The following is a 20,000-nucleotide window of genomic DNA, read 5'->3' on the forward strand; positions in this document are numbered from 1 at the left end:
GAATATATACATTATGATATACATTATAAAATACTACGAAACACTGCAGTCTACTGTATCACCCTGAAAAACATTATTATATACACTATGGAACAGTGTGTGTGTGTGTGTGTGTGTGTACCTTTTTACGGAGTTTCTCGGCTGCATCAATCTCCACTTTGATTGTTTTATCCAACTTATTGAAGAGTTTGGGCTTCTTTTTCTTAGCTAGAGAGAGAGAGAGAGAGAGAGAGAGAGAGAGAGAGAGAGAGAGAGAGAGAGAGAGAGAGAGAGAGAGTGTGAGAGCGAGAGCAAGAGACAGTTGAGTTTTTTTTGCAAATTAACATCCACATGTGATTGACAGATATAAGCGATCCTTAGTGATGGAACGAATTGGTTCCTTTCTCAGTTTCTGCGTCACGGTTTGGGTTCGGTTTTGGTACAGTTAAAAAATAAATGGTTAGAAAAAAAAAGAAATGCTTGTGAACTTGTAGATTTCGGACCCACAAGCCCTAAACCTGACCTCTCAATGCTTGATCCTAACCTAAACTCCACCCTGAATTGTTTTTAGAAATCTTCAACACAAGAACAAAACATACAAATATTTGCTAAATTCTCTTTATCTCATAAATAAAACATTGCTTAACTGGGTGGGGCATGCATTTCTAACTTGCATCGTTCCCGAGTGGTGGTATAAATTAATTTACTTTAAAAAATAATCCTTTACATTCATACACATTCGAGTATATGACAGTAATATCTAATAATTAAACTTTTGAACTTTTGAGTTCAGACGACAACAACACACACATCACCGTGGTAACACGGCACGTTAATGTGACGGTATCGCTCGCCGGAAACAGACGATCAACTAAAGCTCAGACCAGACATATAGACGATCAGACCAGGCCGCCATGCTTGTAGATCGGCTATTTTCTAAGACAGAGCGCTGGGTTTACTGGCAGGGAGGAGATCACTCCAGTCACATAGAAACTATGGGCAGAAGTGGAAAAAGTACTCAAATGTTTTACTTAAGTAAAAGTATCAATACTGCAATGTGGAAGTACTCTGTTACAAGTAAAAGTCCAGAATTCAAAATGTACTTGAGTAAAAGTACAAAAGTATTGGTATCAAAATGTACTTAAAGTACCAAAAGTAAAAGCAATAAAATGTTTGAAAATAGCAGATCTACAAGCTCACAACGTGTCGTGATGTGACGCGTTGTGAGCTTGTAGATCTGCTATTTTCAAATAGCCTAGGTATAAAATAAGGCTAAAGTGGTTAATGTATGTTTCATAATGTAATAATTTATATCTGAAAAGTAACTAGTAACTAAGGTTTTCAAATAATTGTAGTGGAGTAAAAGTACAATAGTTGCCTCCGAGATGTAGTGGAGTAGAATTAAAAGTACTGATAATTGGAAATACTCCAGTAAAGTAAAAGTACCTCAACATTTTACTTAAGTACAGTACTTGAGTAAATGTACTTAGTTACTTTACACCACTGACTATGGGTTGGGATGCTTTAGGATTTGAATGACGGTTGAGAGGACGTGAGAGGACGTGAGAGGACGCTGGCGCTGACTGGTCGCCGCTTCTCCGTCGCTCATTTACTCTAGTGATTTAGTGTTTTAGTGTTTTATTATTATAGTGTTTTAGTGATTTTAAGTGTTTTTAAGTGTGTGCTATCAAGAAAGCCTTGTTGTTTTGCTGTTGTTTGTTTGCACGGATCGTAACGACCCAAACGGCTGTTTTGCCTACCTGCTACCGTCCATCTGACCATCTCCAACCACGGTCAGCAGCGGGTCCCTCCGTCTTCTCCACCGCTGCAGTGAGGCCTTGCCCGGGCAGCCCAACAGCTGTCCCCGGCGCGGTTAGGCCATCGTTGCCTGGGACCGCTTCCTCCATAGCTGGCTCGCCGCCCTTCAAACTCCAACGTGCGGCCGCCCCAGCGCTGCATGCCCTTCCTGGATCACCCGTTGCTGTGAGGTATCCACCCGGGCAGCCCAACAGCTGTCCCCGGTGCGGTTAGGCCATCGTTGCCTGGGACCGCTGCCTCACAGCCTGCCACCAAACAGCCACCCAGCCAACGGGCGACTGGTGCTGCAGTCAACCCGACTGTCTCAGTGCTTCGTCCCCGTCACCTGGCTCCACCGGCACCTTGGATTACCTACTGGCTAACGGCTAATTCCAGACAAACTTGTCTCTCCGACCGGCATCATGCTGAAGTATACCATCACCAAACTGCTGGAATGTAACATCAACACCATTCCAGCATGCATTTCTGTTATTAAACAACTTGGACTTTTTCGCCGACCACGATACACACACAGATCCTCCCGCCGACAGTTTGTTTACTCCCAGTCCGGTCATGCTATTCCAACCATCTGCTCCACTGTACGCTCCGTCGCACTCCAATTACGTCATCAGAGCGCTGCTGACATGGGACCTTGTAGAAGCGCTGGAAACACCGCTGGACTGCTACGTCACTACAAGCTGCACGGAAATCCTGGAATGGACTTCAATGACACCGTGAGGTCTCCACTCTCCAGGCTGCAGAAAATACGTGGAGTGGATTTCAGGCTTCTCCAGCCTCTCCAGAGATTTATTCCCTCACCAACTCTCAAAATAGAACTTCTCAATGTACAATCCCTCACAGATAAAGGAGCCCTGATACACAAACACATTCTGGACAAGGGACTGGATTTTATGTGCCTCACTGAAACCTGGCACAAACCAGGGGAGTTCTCAAATTTAAACAGTGCTTGTCCACCGGGTTATAATTATCAAGAGAAGGCCCGCAGCACTGGTCGTGGTGGTGGCTTAGCCATCCTCCACAAAAAACATCTGGAACTGTCCCCAGTCCCCTTGCCATTACAGTCCACATTTGAGTGCTGTGCATTCAAATGCAAACCCCCCTTTTCTATGACTCTGCTCCTCATATACCGGCCACCCAAACATAACTCAAAATTTATCTCAGAAATCCACGACCTTCTGACCACTCTTTGCACAACCTCTGCCAACATCATAATTCTGGGCGACATAAATATTCACGTAGACAACCCATCCTGTCACTTTGCATCTGATTTCTTACAATTAATGGACTGTCTAAATCTCACTCAACATGTCAATACCCCCACACACAATAAGGGACATACGCTCGACCTGGTCATCACTGTCTCCGCCCCCATCAGTAATCTGACAGCATACACTCTAGGTGTGTCTGACCACATGGTCATCTCCATGGAGCTGCCCTTCCCCCCCTCCCATGCCAAGCCCAAACGCCAAATCACTTTCAGAAATTTCAATAACATCAACCAAGACACTCTGACCTCTGACCTCGAGCATCTCTCCTCTGCAACTCTCCCATCAGCCGGTGAAGCGGTAGCTTTCTATAACACCAAACTGCAAAACCTCCTCGACCTGCACGCCCCTGTCAAAACACGAACTGTCATTTTTTCACGCTCAGCCCCCTGGTTCACCTGCGAGCTGAGGAAAATGAAGGCAGCCGGGCGTGTCCTCGAGCGGCGACTCAAGGCCACTGGACTAACCGTCCATAGACTGGCATTCAGAGAGCACCAGAAGGCATACTCAAGGTCCCTCAGGGAGGCACAGTCACAATTCTACTCCAACATCATCAACAATAGCCCTGGCAACTCAAAGACACTTTTCACCACCATAAACCATTTCCTGAAACCACAAACCCCCAAACACAGTGATACCACAGAGGAACAGTGTAACACCTACCTTAACTTCTTCAAAACTAAGGTAGATAACATCCGCTCTCTCCTCTCTGGCCCCGTCACTCCACCTGTCCCAACTGTCATCCCACAGTCTGGGATCTCCCACCCGCTCTCCTGCTTCACAAACACCACACAGCAAGAGGTCGAGGACATAGTTAGGAGGATGAAGCCCTCTACCTGTGCCCTGGACCCCCTTCCCACCACCCTAGTCAAATCCAACATCGGTGCAATAAGTCCCCTCATCACTAAAATCATCAACCTGTCTCTCCGGACCGGCCACATTCCTTCTGCTTTAAAAACTGCCATTCTCACACCGCTCCTCAAGAAACCCTCCCTAGACCCAGATACCCTCGCAAGCTACAGGCCCATATCAAACCTCCCATTCCTCTCCAAAGTGCTAGAAAAAGTAGTGTCCGCACAGCTGGAAAACCACCTCAACCTCAACAACCTCTGTGAAAAATTTCAATCCGGTTTTCGTTCCGCCCACAGCACCGAAACCGCCCTGGTCAGGGTCACAAATGACCTCCTCATGGCAGCTGATAAAGGCTCCCCCTCCCTGCTCATCCTCCTGGACCTTACAGCGGCTTTTGACACTGTCGACCACACCATTCTCATCAACCACCTTCACTCCACAATCGGACTCAGCAATACAGCACTAGACTGGTTCAAATCCTACCTTACAGACAGGACAGAATACGTCTCCCTGGGAGGTTCAAAATCCCGCACCCAGCCTGTCACCTGTGGCGTCCCCCAGGGATCTGTCCTCGGTCCCACCCTGTTCACTCTGTACCTGCTACCCCTTGGCCGTGTCATCAGCAGGCATGGAATATCCTTCCACTGCTATGCTGATGACACGCAACTGTACATAAAAACCAACCACTCTGCCGATCCGTCATCATCATCATCATCTCCACCTCCATCACCGCCCTTATCCACTCTCACAACCTGCCTGGAGGAGATAAAGGAGTGGATGAAAAACAACTTTTTGCAGTTAAACAGTTCAAAAACTGAAATAATCCTGATAGGCACCCCACACCAAATAAAAACATCCTCCATAACCAGCATCAGCTTCTCCGGACAGGACCTTCCCCTCTCACCAGTGGTCACTAACCTGGGAGTAAAAATGGACCCCCATCTGAACTTTGAATCCCACATCAAACACATCTGCAAAACATCATTCTTCCACCTCCGAAACATTTCAAAACTCCGCCCCACACTCACACTAGCTGACTCAGAGAAACTTGTCCACGCCTTCGTCTCCTCCAGGTTGGACTACTGTAACGCACTTCTCATCGGGATCCCTAGCAAGAGCCTCCAAAGGCTCCAGTATATACAAAACAGCGCGGCTAGGATCCTGATGAGAGTGCGTAAACATGAACACATCACACCCATCCTCCGTTCACTCCACTGGCTCCCCGTCGCCTTCAGAACCCAATACAAGGTATCCCTGCTGACACATCAGTGCATCCACGGAAACGCTCCTTCCTACCTCAAGGAATTAGTCCCTCTAAAACCCTCAACCCGCAACACCCGCTCTGCAAACACATACGTCCTCCAAACCCACAAGGCAAACCTTCGCACCATGGGCGACCGGGCTTTCTGCTCGGCCGCTCCTGAACTGTGGAACGCACTCCCTGTCCACCTGAGAGCTCCACAGTCACTTGATTCCTTCAAGAGAGGACTAAAGACTTACCTTTTTAGAAAAGCTTTTCCTTAGCTGGTCTTACCTCTAGGCTTTTTGCCACATGTTTTAATAGTTTTACTCTAGTCTCCTAATTGTTGTTTTCTTTTATTGGTGTGATGTCTTTGTTTTTTTTGCAATTGCCTTCTGTAGCACTTTGAGATTTCTTGTAAATGTAAAGTGCGTTATAAATAAAATCCATTATTATTATTATTATTCTCTCTTTAACCATTTCCGTAGGGGTTCTAAATGGACCCTTGCAGGTCTGTAACTCGGCTTAGCCAATCGGGGACTTATACTGTCTTAGCGGCACAACCGTGACGTGGCGCTCCGCCAATCCCTGAAGCCGACGTTCTCAGAACCGCAGGCTGACAGATAACAGCCATTCGTGATGTTGTGGTTCTCGGAAACCGTTGGTCTGTCCGAATTGCCGTTCGGCACACCTCTGGGTTATATCAGACACAAACAGAGACACACACACACACACACACACACACACACACACACACACACACACACACACACACACACACACACACACACACACACACACACACACAGCATATTTATAGAATAGATTATTACTACAGAGGAGATATCACCAACCTTTCTCTTTGATTTTCTCCTCTGCTTGACTCTCTGCGACTCCTACATGCGAGGAGAGGAGAGGAGAGGAGAGGAGAGGAGAGGAGAGGAGAGGAGAAGGAATGAGAGGAGAGGAGAGGAGAGGAGAGGAGAGGAGAGGAGAGGAGAGGAGAGGAGAGGAGAGGAGAGGAGAGGAATTATTCTAGCATCCTCCACTCCGCTGTAATACATTTTATAGTATTACACTGTTTATTATTAGTCAGTGATAAACTATGACGGTACTAACTGTAGTGTGTGTGTGTGTGTGTGTGTGTGTGTGTGTGTGTGTGTGTGTGTGTGTGTGTATGTGTGTGTGTGTGCAGCTGTTAAGTACAGTGTGGTTTAATTTTAGCTGCAGACTGTCTCCATGTAAGACCAAGGTTGTGTCAAAGTCACCGCACGAACACGCGCACGCACGCACGCACGCACGCACGCACGCACGCACACACACACACACACACACACACACACACACACACACACACACACACACACACACACACACACACACACACACACACACACACACACACACACACACACACACACACACACACACACACACACACACACACACACAGCTTGTAGTTTTCAGTATTTTTCGTAGTTTTTTTTAGTAGTTGCTTATTTGGGTTGGCTTCCTAACTTAGTTTTCAAACTTTGTTGTTAAGGACCCCCCTCAGTATTTGGCTGAGAACCCATCTGATCTGAACAAAAAATGTTATGCCAGGGACCCCCACAAAATAATTAGTGTTGATAGGGGTTCATGCTATATTAACTAATTCAACTGGGGACCCCCTGGGGGTCCCTGAAACCCACTTTGACAACCACTGGTCTAAAACAAAATGAGACAATAAAGTTTGGCTGAGCTGCAGGATCCATTTACAACCTAACATTATTACAGCAGGGTTTAGCCCCCTCCCCACAGTGTGTGTGTTGTTGTGAGGGCCAAATGTCCTCAGAAGTATAGTAGAACATGAGAAATAGTCATTGTGAGGACCATCACAAGAGAAATGTCTGTTTTATGGTTAAAAAATATGTTTAGGGACACGTTTACAATAAGAAAAAGATTAAGGTTGAGATTAAGTTTAGGATTACACTTTTATAAATTAGGATTAGGGATTAGAGATAGAGTTATGCCTGATTTGCTTTTCGTTACGCGCTCGTGCACCGAAAAATAGCCGATCTACAAGCTCACGACGCGTCGCAGCCCGACCCCGTTGTGAGTTTGTAGACAACATTTAGACAACATTTATTTAAAATGGCATTCATGAAATGTCATGAAGTGTTGAAGTATAGTAATATGTGTGTGTGTGTGTGTGTGTGTGTGTGTGTGTGTGTGTGTGTGTGTGTGTGTGTGTGTGTGTGTTCTCACCCTCTACTTCAGCTCCAGGATCTGTTGAGGGCTCCGCTACAGTAGACTGAATGTGAGAACCGTCTACTGGCTCTACTAAGGAGTCTGTTTAGGAAGGAGAGGAGATAATTAATGTACTAAATTAATTTCACTAGCTGCTTCTAAACAATTCACAGAATTACAGTATAAATGCAGTAGATATAAGGTACACACCAGTTTGCTGTGTGACTTTGGAGCTGGTCAGGTGTTGTGGCGACTCCTCTGGACAACGATACAACACAGAAGAACCAGTTTAATCACCTTATATCACCTCTGTGCCATGCTAAACCATGCTAAACCCCTGTGAACCATGCTAATCCACTACATTAGTAAATTGTAAGTAAGTCTTTCTCATATACATGAGAAACATAAATACACGATAATGTGTGCTGTAGTGAAATGCAAACTTTTACTTTTTTTAGTCGACGGAATTAACACTGCCCTGGATGCAGACATGTAATAGACGTGTAATAAAACACCAATATGAACCAGCAATGAATAAAACCACTATGAACCATGCTATAAAACAATGCTAAACCGTGTATGTGTGTGGCGTGTGTGCGTGCCTCACCTATTGTCTCTGGTGTCGGTGGATCTTCAACTAAAACTGAAACCATCGTCTTAAATTAAATCACATATCTTATCTACAAACAGCTGTATTTAAGACATTCTAATAAACAATAATCATTATTATTAGTAGTACAATTATATTACCTCCTGTGGTGTCAATACTGTTTGTCTGCTCCTCTGAAACACACAATATTAATACTGTGCTTTATTACTGTATTTATATATGACAGACAGACAGACAGACAGACAGACATACAGACAGGTACCTACCATAAGGATGTGCGCTGTCTCGTGGGTCATCTGCAACAGGGATACAACACACACACACACACACACACGCAGACACACATGCACACGCACACGTACAGTGGTTAGCACTTGAGAATGGCAGTAATACCATCTGAGTGCCTCTGTGGTGCCACAGAGGCACCACTACTACTTGGTGGTGCCACATTTGACACCTTTTTTTAAGGTGTAGTGTGGCTGAACGGCCACCATGTGGCACATGTGAGTCCATGAACTTTACAGTACATTATTAGCAACAGGGGAAGGGTGAATGCATTTAAAAGTGAATGTTATTTTTATTTTTTGTAAACATAGAAAATAAGGGAATGAGTCCTTAGGATGAATTGAAAAGCAATTATTTCTTTAAACACAACTGTGTTTCATGGTGGAAGAAGTGCACAGACATTTTACTTAAGTAAAAGTAGCAATACCACAATATAAAAATACTCTATTTTTACTTATTTTTAAATATACTTACCAAAAGCTAAAGTTCTACAATGTTTGAAAGTAGCCGATCTAGCTTGTAGATCGGCTATTTTCAAATGGCTGTGGCATAAAATAGGGCTAAAGTGGTTAATATGTATGTTTTATTATATAACAATTTATATCTGCAAAGTAACTAAAGCTTTCAAATAATTGTAGTGGAGTGAAAGTACAATATTTGCTTCTGCAGATGTAGTGGAGTAGAAGTAAAAGTACAGTAATACTCCAGTAAAGTAAAAAAAACACCTCAACATTATGCACATGTAAGTTCTAGGCGCCCTAACCTGGAATCAAACCCTGCTCTGTAACTTGTCAGACCACTCTCTACTCCACTACACTACTGGTACAGTGATAAGTCTGTGGGGTCAGGACGTGAGTCGTTCTCTATGTTCTGTGCACTACTCCTTGGAAAGTCAGATAAAAAGCTTGCAGCTCCCAAAGCTGCTACTTTCTGAGAGTAATAATAATAATAATGGATTTTATTTATAACGCACTTTACATTTTGTTACCAAACCAGAGTAACTTTACTAGTGGATACATACATTTTTAGGCTACCCTCTCAGAGATAAATCAACAGAGATTTTATCCTCACACACGCACACATTTGTATTTTTGTTTGACTACATGTTTTCAATTGCACTTTGTTTTCATTACATTTTTAGAGTTTTTCTCTCTGTCTTCAGTACTAACTGGTCATCGACTGCATTTTTAAGGTCAACCCCAAATGCATCAAATTCTCTCTGATGGGATGTTTGTAAGTCTGATGAATCTTTCTGATGCATCTCTGTCAACGTCACCAGTTGAGTCCCGTTCCTTCATTAGAGCTTTCATAACTTTTGATGAATGATTAAGCAAAGCTGATTCAGAATGATTAAGCAAAAAAATCAGTTTTAATTTCTGTCTCCACACAGCCGATGACAACAGCAGTTGTAGCAATGCAACGTGTTGTGAGCTTGTAGATCTGCCATTTTCACTATTCTGAGCTTGTTGAATATTGCCCCTGACTACCCTTACAAGAATACAACTAAAATTAACACTGAAACTAATTTAAAAACTCAACTAAAACTAAGCCTTTTCACAAACTAAAAACGAAACTAGCAAATCCACTTAAAATCAAATGAAAACAAACTGCAATTGAAAAAGTGTGCTTGTGTGTGTGTGTGTGGGGGGAGGGCACAACACCTGGGCTCTAAGTCCATTGTGATGACAATGAAGTGTGGCTAGAGACCAACAAAAGACCCTGGCCAAGGTGCTAAACCAGTTAATTTGCATGTCGTTGACAGACAGACTGATAGCAGAGATTTTCTGTGGATCCCAGCAATTCTTCAGATGAAAACTCTCATTCTCTCTCTGTTTTTCCAACCATGAAAAGTTTTTTGATTGATTGAATACTTTATTTAGAAGTTTGCAGACAAAAAGCACATGAAAGTACAGTTCAAATCCAAGGTCGACTAAATAGGAAGCTGGCTGCTAAATAGGAATAAGAAAGCCATATGGCTTGTTTAAATTGGGGTCCTTAGTTCGTTAGTACATTATACTCTCCTGTGTTCATTTAACTCTGTTTCACATTCTAAAACAATATAATTGTGCCGGACAGTAGTTTATAATGCTTTTAGTTGACTACTATAGTTACTAGTTACTGCTCTCAGACAGTAGCAGCTTTGGGAGCTGCAAGCTTTTTATCTCTGACTTTCCAAGGAGTAGGGCCTAGTGCACAGAACATAGAGAACGACACACGTCCTGCCCCCATGGACTTATCACTGTACCAGTAGTGTAGTGGAGTAGAGGTTGGCCTTTCAATTTGCAGAGCAGGGTTTGATTCCAGGTTGGGGTGCCTAGAAATTAATGAATAATGTTGAGGTGTTTTTTACTTTACTGGAGTATTACTGTACTTTTACTTCTACTCCACTACATCTGCAGAGGGAAATATTGTACTTTTACTCCACTACAATTATTTGAAAACTTTAGTTACTAGTTAGGCTACTTAGGCTAAGTAACATTTTGAACACAGGCCTCTTAGTTGTAATAGAGTATTTTTATATTGTGGTATTGCTACTTTTACTTAAGTAAAATGTCTGTGTACTTCTTCCACCATGAAACACAGTTGTGTTTAAAGAAACAATTGCTTTTGAATTCATCCTAAGGACTGCATTATTTTCTATGTTTACAAAAACAAAAATAACAATCACTTTGAAATGCATTCACCCTTTCATTCCTGAGGGTTATATTTAGTAGCCCACTGAGTGCAATTTACCAAAATACATCTTGATAATATAACCCATACAATTATTTGTTTCACTTCTCAACAAGTTCAGCTTCAATTGCAGCTTTTATCTGTTGACTGAAAGCAGCCCTGTCTCAAATAGACACATCATGCCTATGTCTGGGCATTAGTTGCTCTCTACCGCCATCTAGTGGCACCACATAGAAAAAAGCGGTACCACAAAAATAGGTGGCACCACAGAGGCACCAGAGGGGCACCACCACTGCCATTATCAAGTGCTAACCACTGTACGTTATCCACGGATGAAGCATTGAATGCAATGGCTGAATGAATGAATGAATGAGTCGATGAATGAGTGTTATTGTTATATGTTAAACTTTTGTATTTATAATTGTTAAATGACTTGTTAAGTACGTAATTTCATTCATTTGTCCGTCTGTCTCACCTGGGACAAAGTTGTCTTCTACAGGCAAGGGAAGAGACACAGCAGCTGGACACACACACACACACACACACACACACACACACACACACACACACACACACACACACACACACACACACACACACACACACACACACACACACACACACACACACACACACACACACACACACACACACACACAGAGGAATAAATCAAATCAAGTATTAGTTGAAAGGTAGACAAGCAGACAGACAGATAGTCAGATGAACAGAGAGGCGGAGTCATCATGCATCATGCTAAAGCATGCATCATTCTCAGAACTCGTTGCATCTCCAGATGTCCTCTCCCAACTAGTATTTAGAGAGCCTGTCTGAACCGACGTTGGAAGGAGTATGTATTGAACTTGACATGCCAACATGCTAACGTGCTAACGTGCTAACATGCTTTCCAAGATCAGACGAACCTTGGATTGCAGACTCTATATCCTCAGATCCATAGACTGGATCTGACAGACAGACAGACAGACAGACAGGCAGTAGAGAGACAGTCAGGTATAGGCCTACATTCAGTCAGGTATACAGACAAGACAGACAGGCATGTAGACAGACAGACAGACAGACAGACAGACAGACAGACAGACAGACAGACAGACATGCAGACAAACTACCAAAAAGACAGACATACAGACATGTAGACAGGCATGTAGAGAGGCAACACATTTAAATTGGAAAATGACAAAAACACACACACACACACACACACACACACACACACACACACACACACACACACACCTGTGGCAGTCTCAGTGGGCGTGGCCTCTGTTAGTCCCTCCGCCTCCGGCTGCACCGTCTTTTCATTGGTTGTTTGAGCCTCTGGAGCGTCCCGATTGATCCCTTTGGTGTAGAGCCGTCGACAGACAAACGGGTTCAAATAAAGTGAAAACTGCTCTAGGTTTAGTGGTCCTCAAACATTTTCATGTCAAGGACCCCCAAATCAATATGCAATTGGCCGCGGAACCCCCATCTGAACATGATTGTGTGCCAGGGACCTCCATACAAGATTTGGGTTAAACTGTTTCAAACATATTCCCAATTTGTCACATTTGTCTTTTCTTAAATAGCAAATCTATTACGCGCACATACAGTATGAGGCGTGTGTGTGTGTGTGTGTGTGTGTGTGTGTGTGTGTGTGTGTGTGTGTGTGTGTGTGTGTGTTCTCACCTGTTGTCTGTCCTGAGTAGTCTCCCTGTGATGCTGGCCTCTCCTTCAGACCTGTTTGGTTGACAGATAAACCAATGAAATACCAACACAGGTATGTAAACCTATGCACATTAGTGGTCAAATCAGCCTCATATTTGTGGCTTCACGCCGACACACCCAGGACCTCAATCGTGGACTATCTTTCCAAGTTATTTTTCATTCAAATCACGCAGCAGGTTCCCCTCCAGGTTGGACTATGGGATGAACTACTACTAGCCGATCACAGAAATGCATGTTTGCAACTTTCACGAACCGCAACAAAGCTCAAAGTTAAAATGATCTCCTGACACACTGAACACACAAGATGCTCGCGTCATAAAACCAGGGGACGGCAATCGGCCGTTAACTAATCAACTCAAATTCTGTTCTTTTGGTGGATAATGTCTCCACATCGTTTTTCAGATCAGATTTCTTATCGTCGCTGAGTGAATCTAAATCCTTCTAGTTAGTTATATAAAGGTGTTTTCTTGTTTGCAATGAGGATCAAAAGAGGCGCACATCCATTTTCTATTTAACCCATTAAGACCGGGAAAGCATCTGTGTCTCATTTTTTTATTTGAGCTAAAAAAGCATTATTTTACACTTTGGCTATTCAAAAATAGCAGATATACAAGCTCATAGCAGCTTGTATATCTGCTATTTTTGAAAAATCGTGAAAATGTGTGCAAATCTGTGAATGTATATTTAAAACATTTTTAACTCAAATCTTTGCTTCTGGGGGTCCCTGGAACAAAATATTTTGAGATGGGGGTCGGCGGCCAAATACATATAATTTTGGGGGTCCTTGAATTTTGCGACAGTGGCAACGAAAAACTCCCTCTTAACTGGAAGAAACGTCAGGCAGACCCTAGGCTCTATGGTGGCGGCCTTCTGCCTCGACCGTGTCGGGGGAAAGAAGAGCGAGAGAGGGAGAGACAGAGGAGAGACAGAAAGAGATACAGATACATCCTAACAGTTTTTTGAAAAAAATCGAAAACTTTTTTGTTCAAGATTTTTCAAAAATAGCAGATCGACAAGCTCATAGTGCGGCACTCGGTGCCGCGCTATGAGCTTGTATATCTGCTATTTTTCAATAGCCAAATAAATCTTAAAGTGACACAGATGCGTTCCAGGTCTTAATGGTTAAATGAAATTCCAGTTAGTTTTAGTCAAATTTAAGTAATCTGAAATGTTTTAGTTTTAGTCAAGTTTTAGTTGACTAAAAATCTTATGATTTTAGTCGACTAAATCTACTGTTGATTTAGTCTACAAAAAATACCTTCTGGTGGGCCGTGATGACGTCATAATGCGTGATGTTAGCTTGTTTGCAGGTGTTCGTTCATTTCAATGAACGAACACGGTATAAAGGATGTTTTTGTTTAGATGAGATTAACGTGTTTTAAGTGGACCAGTGAGAAACTGCATTGTATAAGTTGGTGGTTTAGATTCATTGTCAACAGCAGCTGTAGCCAGGCTACAATGGAAATATACAATTCATTCATTTATTCTTCTTATTTTTTCCAGTGTGTGTGTACATACATACATACATACATACATACAGTAGGCTTTCCATTGTCTGGGTTCTATGTTAACAGCAAACCTAATGAGTGGAGAGTCCTCTGCTTCCCAAGGAAGCTAAAATACAACAGAGGAGGGAGACCACTGTGCAATGCAAAACTAGTGTTAATGACTTTTAACACATCGGGTGCCAGAGGTTTATTAAAATATTATACGTTCAGTGCCTGCATTTCTTACATCCACTTACGTTGATATGTTTCGTGCTGTAGAAGCCCCGATGCGGAAGTGCATGTAAACAGAGTGTGCGTGCGAGACGGCGGAGGGTCCCGACTAACGTCTGGAACAATAATATTTCTAACGCGATCCTCCATTGCAGAGTGATCGCCGATCGAAAACGGCTCACTTCCACCACGTTAAAAAGAAATGGAGATATTAAGCTTTTAGTCAAGGAGTTAACATTGGAAAGGCCGACCGGAAGGATTTTTGACATGGATCCACATCCGGCCTCTCCTTCTCAGAAACTCCTTGGATGATCCCAAAGTTTCGTTTTAGCGCCCCACGTGGGCCCCACGTATACAAATAAGTGTCAAAAACGGTCCGGCCCGTTCATGGCACTCAATGTGTTAAACAGCTATTTCACAACTTTTTGTTTAGGCAAATGAACAACCATTGGCTTTGCTGCACGAGGAAGAGTTATAATACTCAGTGGTGGAAAGTAACTGACAGTAAGTGCATTCACTCAAGTACTGTACTTAAGTAAAATGTTTTGGTATTTTTACTTTCTTCAGTATTTCCAATTTTCAACACTTCTACTACACTACATCTCAGAGGCAAATATTGTACGTTTTACTCCTCTACAATTATTTGACAGCTTTAGTTACTTTGCAGATTTAGATTATTATCCAAAAACATACAGTAACCACTTCAGCCCTATATTTCGGCCATTTGAAAATAGCCGTTCAACAAGCTCAGAATGAATCACAATGCGACACATTGTGAGCTTGTAGATCTGCTATTTTCAAAAGATTTTTATATATTTTGATGGCAGTACTTTTGCACTTTTTGAATACTGGAATTTTACTAGTAACAGAGTATTTCTACATTACAGTATTGATACTTTTACTTAAGTAAAACATGAGAGTACTTCTTTCATCACTGATCATACTCAAAACGTGTTTTACACAAAAAGTTGTAAAATAGCCTAGCTGTTTGAAGGCATTAAAACTATTTGTTTTTCTCCCTCCTCTAATTAAATTAGAGGAGGGAGAAAAACAAATAGTTTTATTATTAAGACATTAAAACATTAAACTTCAGTATTTGTTTACTCATCACAAGTCATCGCATTATAATATTCTACAATGTTATTACTTATGGCATGTTTTCCTAATATTGTGCATGGTCCTACTCCATGGTCAAGGTCCTCACAGACACAAGGTGAATGAAATAAATATAAATTAAATAAAATTTTAAAAAGACAGTACAGAGGAGCTTATTGGACAGAGAGGACACATCAATAAATCATTTTATTTAAGTTTATGTTGTTTTGCACCAAATTATCACGAAGAGGTGTCACCATCACTGTTGCCAGTAGGGGGCAGCAGCTCATAACATTCACGATTCAGTTCCATTAGTCAGTGGTTCTCAAACTGAACATTGTTTTCTCACTGAACAGTTAACACACCAACATACAGTAGAAGCGTACAGGCTATCTGCACATTTATAAAGTCACAATTTAAGGACTTTTAAGACCTTTTTAATACCTCTAAAAGTTACCTGAAAAGTTTAAGAACCACCCATCATTATGTGTAGAGATTTCACATTTTTTTGATACCGCAGATAAGTACAAATGCTGCAGAAATGTCTTTCCCATAGCATATCGTGGCTGTCGGGTCAAAACCTTATATGTCTTTGTAAATCAAGCTCACAATGCGTCACAATGCGATTTCTCGCCGTCAGTTGATGCTTCATATCTATATGAGTCAAACCGCCGGGATCATTCGTTTATTTTTGGAACACAGTTCTTATTTGACGCGATATTAAACAAGTCTATGGGAATTCAGAATGGGAAAAAAAAACATGAACCAGGTAGGATGTGTAAATTACGTCAGACTTCGGTGCTCTCTACGTATAAGCATATCTGCTTCTCGCTTATTGGCTTAACCTACATAGGATAAGACCTTTATTGATCCTGATTTTTCAGACGCCAAAGACAGACACGACCAAGATTGATGGCTTATTGGTTCTAAATATCGGTTTTGCCCGTCCAGCCCTACACTGAGGTAATTAAATGTTCTCGTCTATTGTCTTATACTTAGCGAGCACAAACAATACACACAAAACCCCTATGAAAGCAGGTTCTGAACCCAAAACAAGCTAGGATCAAAAAGGCAAAAAGACAGGTCTGTACGTTGTAAGTGACTTTTTTTTTATGTAGGCGTCCACCAAGTGCAGTGACGTTTGGAGCCAACGCTCTTCTTCAGACTGTGTTTCTGTCTACTCACCCTGTGTCTTAGAGCAGTGGTTCTCAACCTGTGAGTCACATATGATTTTTATGGGGGGGGGGGGGGGGGGGGCAGATGACAGTAAAGTGCCAATTTAAGGCTTTTAAGACACTTTTAATGTAAACCAAAAAAAAAAGAAAAGGTTGAGATCCACTGTCTTAGAGGGCTGTGGACAGTTCAGAAACCTGCCTACCAGTGACATCATCGACGATGGGGAATCCAAGCTAATAGAAACCGCAGGCTTTCTAAGTCCTGAAAGGTTAGCATGCTATAATAGAAGTCATTGTTCTCGCATTGATAAAAACATAAAATACTAAATTAGAAATCTTGTCTGAAATGACCAAACCTGCCTACTGATTACGTCACTGGTAGGCAGGTTTCTGAACTGTCCACAGCCCTCCTATGAGACACAGGCCGACTAGACAACAATTATAATGAAGTATTAGTGAGGACCAATTATATGAAGATAGGTTGGAAATGGGTGAAGTCGTCCTTTCATAAAAACTATGGAATAAAGATATGTATTATACATCTTTTTGAAAGAGTGTGAAGTTATTGTTTCCTACTGGTGTAATCCTGAGGTTTATTCTTCTTAAGTTACACACAGTTTGATTGATTGTTATAATAATTTAAGATATGCATTACACATACTAATCTACTGCTCTAATACACACACACACACACACACACACATATATATATATATATATATATATATATATATATATATATATATATATATATATATATATATAACATTCTGTGAAATATGTTTAAATAATAAAGACTAGAAATGTCCGTATTGCAAAACAGACCTATGACAGAATGATAGACAAGCCCATGCACACGATATCTGAAGAATCACAGATCTGTAAACACCTTAACACGTTGACATGTGTGTGCTGTGAAGCAGCATTGTGTGACCGTTTGATTTACAGAAAATTCCCAAAATGTGTAGTTTTAATCAGTGGCGTGCACAGACATTTTGAGGGGCAGGTAAAGTAAAAAGTAAAAAAGTAAAAAAAAGGCCACCTTGTGCGGCGTGCGGAACCGCCGACTGCCCTAGTAGTGTGATATTTATTACAGGCACATCTTGTACGTCGTAATTGCATATGTATTTGTTTCAATAGCCATATGCTGTCTGATGCAGATGTGTTTTTTTTTCAAAGGGGCACTTCTGGTCCAGAGGGCAAGGGGCAAGCGCTCTCGCACCACCTAGAGTTTATCTGTGCACGTGCCTGGTTTTAACTCATTGGCTGCCATCTTTTTTTTTTTTCCCCTACAGTAGACTGCCAGACTTTTTCAATGAGAAAAAAAAGTACTTAGGAGCCGAGATACAGAATTTTTAAGTTTTAAGTTACAAGGAAGTGGATGGGAGTCTAAATCTTCAGAAAATCATATCTCCTTGGTCTTTGGGTCAAATAAAAAAATTGATAAAAATAAAAAACTTTTATTTTGAAAACATTTTTTTTTGGAAAGAACGCAGATCTGCGTCAATGGCAGCGTGCGGGCTTTTGCGCAAAAGAACGCAGATCTGCGTCAATGGCAGCCAATGAGTTAATATAGCAATATTAAAACTACAGGAATTACAGGCTGTCAAATCAGCTTTCCTTTCCTTAAGAATAGTCAGGTGTACCCTATGCTAAAGAAGTCAGGTGTACCATATGCTAAAGAATAGTCAGGTGTACCCTATGCTAAAGAATAGTCAGGTGTGCTTTACGCTAAATAATAGTCAGGTGTACCCTATGCTAAAGAATAGTCAGGTGTGCTTTACGCTAAATAATAGTCAGGTGTACCCTATGCTAAAGAATAGTCAGGTGTGCTTTACGCTAAAGAATAGTCAGGTGTACCCTATGCTACAGAATAGTCAGGTGTATCCTATGCTACAGAATAGTCAGGTGTATCCTATGCTACAGAATAGTCAGGTGTACCCTATGCTACAGAATAGTCAGGTGTACCCTATGCTACAGAATAGTCAGGTGTATCCTATGCTACAGAATAGTCAGGTGTACCCTATGCTACAGAATAGTCAGGTGTATCCTATGCTACAGAATAGTCAGGTGTATCCTATGCTACAGAATAGTCAGGTGTACCCTATGCTACAGAATAGTCAGGTGTATCCTATGCTACAGAATAGTCAGGTGTATCCTATGCTAAAGAATAGTCAGGTTTACTTGATACTAAAGAATAGTCAGATGTACCGTATACTTAAGGAGACAAGAAAGGAAGCAATGAGTTAAGAAACTTCCTGAGCAAAAAAAAAAGACAATTCAGATGCACCCATGGTTGTCAGGAAAGGGGGCTAAAATGCTTCAAAATAATCCATCCGACATCAGAACATTTTTTTCGGACAGACAATTATTGCCTCCCAATTCTGAACGCCAGACCCCGTCTGGCAGATGTGGCAGTAAAGAGGGATTTTTAAAAAAACCATCACTGCTTTCACTGCCGGCAGAATGACGCCTGGGCTGAATGTGGAAACTAAAATAAATATACCGGTATTCTGACCAATCACACGGTCAGAACATGTAGGGGTGCAGGAGCGTCAGAAAAAAAAAACTATTCTGAGACTGCCCATCCGAAGTTCTGATTGACATAATTTTGTAATTATGACCCACCCTCTGTCCCAACAAAGTTCTCACGTCGGATCGAAGCATGTCGCCCCCTTGATGCTCAATAACAGAACAATTTAAGTGACATCATCAACATGCGACCGCGTCATTTCTGCTTCTGCGCTCCGAGTTTATCGCCGGCGGGCGTCTTCCCCCCTGCTCCGTTCTCTCCCTCGCCCTTCGCTGCTCTCTCTGCTTTCTCCCTCTCCAGTCTCTCCCTTTCCCTGGCAACTCTCTCTCTTTCTCTGGCCACGCGGTCTCTCTCCAGTCTCTCTTTCTCCAGTCTCTCCCTCTCCATCCTTTCCTTCTCCCTGGCCACTCTCTCTCTTTCCCTGGCGATGCGGTCCCTCTCCAATCGCGCTCTGTCCAGCGTCGCCTTTTCTAGTCTCTCCTTCTCCAGTCTCTCCCTCTCCAGTCTCTCCCTTTGCCTGGCAACTCTCTCTCTTTCTAGTCTCTCCTTCTCTAGTCTCTCCCTCTCCAGTCTCTCCCTTTCCCTCAAGGCAACTCTCTCTCTTTCTAGTCGCTCCTTCTGGAGTCTCTCTCTGTCCAGTCTTTCCTTCTCTAGTCTCTCTTTCACCAGCCTCTCTTTAGCAGCTTGAAATTTCTCCAGTCTCAACTTTTCCAGTCTCTCTTTCTCTGCTCGTTCTCTCTCTAGTCTCTCCTTCTCAGCTATTTCCCTGGTGACGCGCTCTCTCTCCAGTCTCTCCTTCTCTAGTCTCT

The 20,000-nt window shown here is 42.2% G+C and overlaps 1 protein-coding gene across 10 annotated transcripts in view; it reads right to left on the minus strand.

Moving 5' to 3' along the window:
- Positions 1-20,000, minus strand: part of unm_hu7910 (un-named hu7910) — a 65,449-nt gene that overhangs the window by 10,801 nt on the left and 34,648 nt on the right. For 5 of the 10 annotated variants that reach the window (XM_084048016.1, XM_084048012.1, XM_084048013.1 and 2 more), the window contains one exon: positions 17,619-20,000. This exon is cut by the window's right edge and continues 1,167 nt beyond it. In XM_084048016.1, the coding sequence (XP_083904142.1) occupies positions 19,387-20,000 (614 nt within the window). In that variant the 3' untranslated portion in view covers positions 17,619-19,386. Of the gene's footprint in view, positions 1-121; positions 208-6,008; positions 6,051-7,401; positions 7,486-7,593; positions 7,642-7,990; positions 8,027-8,133; positions 8,167-8,259; positions 8,290-11,426; positions 11,472-11,871; positions 11,914-12,202; positions 12,305-12,631; positions 12,683-17,618 lie in introns of those variants that run through there. The other 5 variants (XM_084048018.1, XM_084048014.1, XM_084048015.1 and 2 more) reach the window with 4 other exon arrangements.

This window comes from Gymnoscopelus microlampas, assembly GCF_963454915.1.
Source record: "Gymnoscopelus microlampas genome assembly, chromosome: 22".
Taxonomy (NCBI): Eukaryota; Metazoa; Chordata; class Actinopteri; order Myctophiformes; family Myctophidae; genus Gymnoscopelus; species Gymnoscopelus microlampas.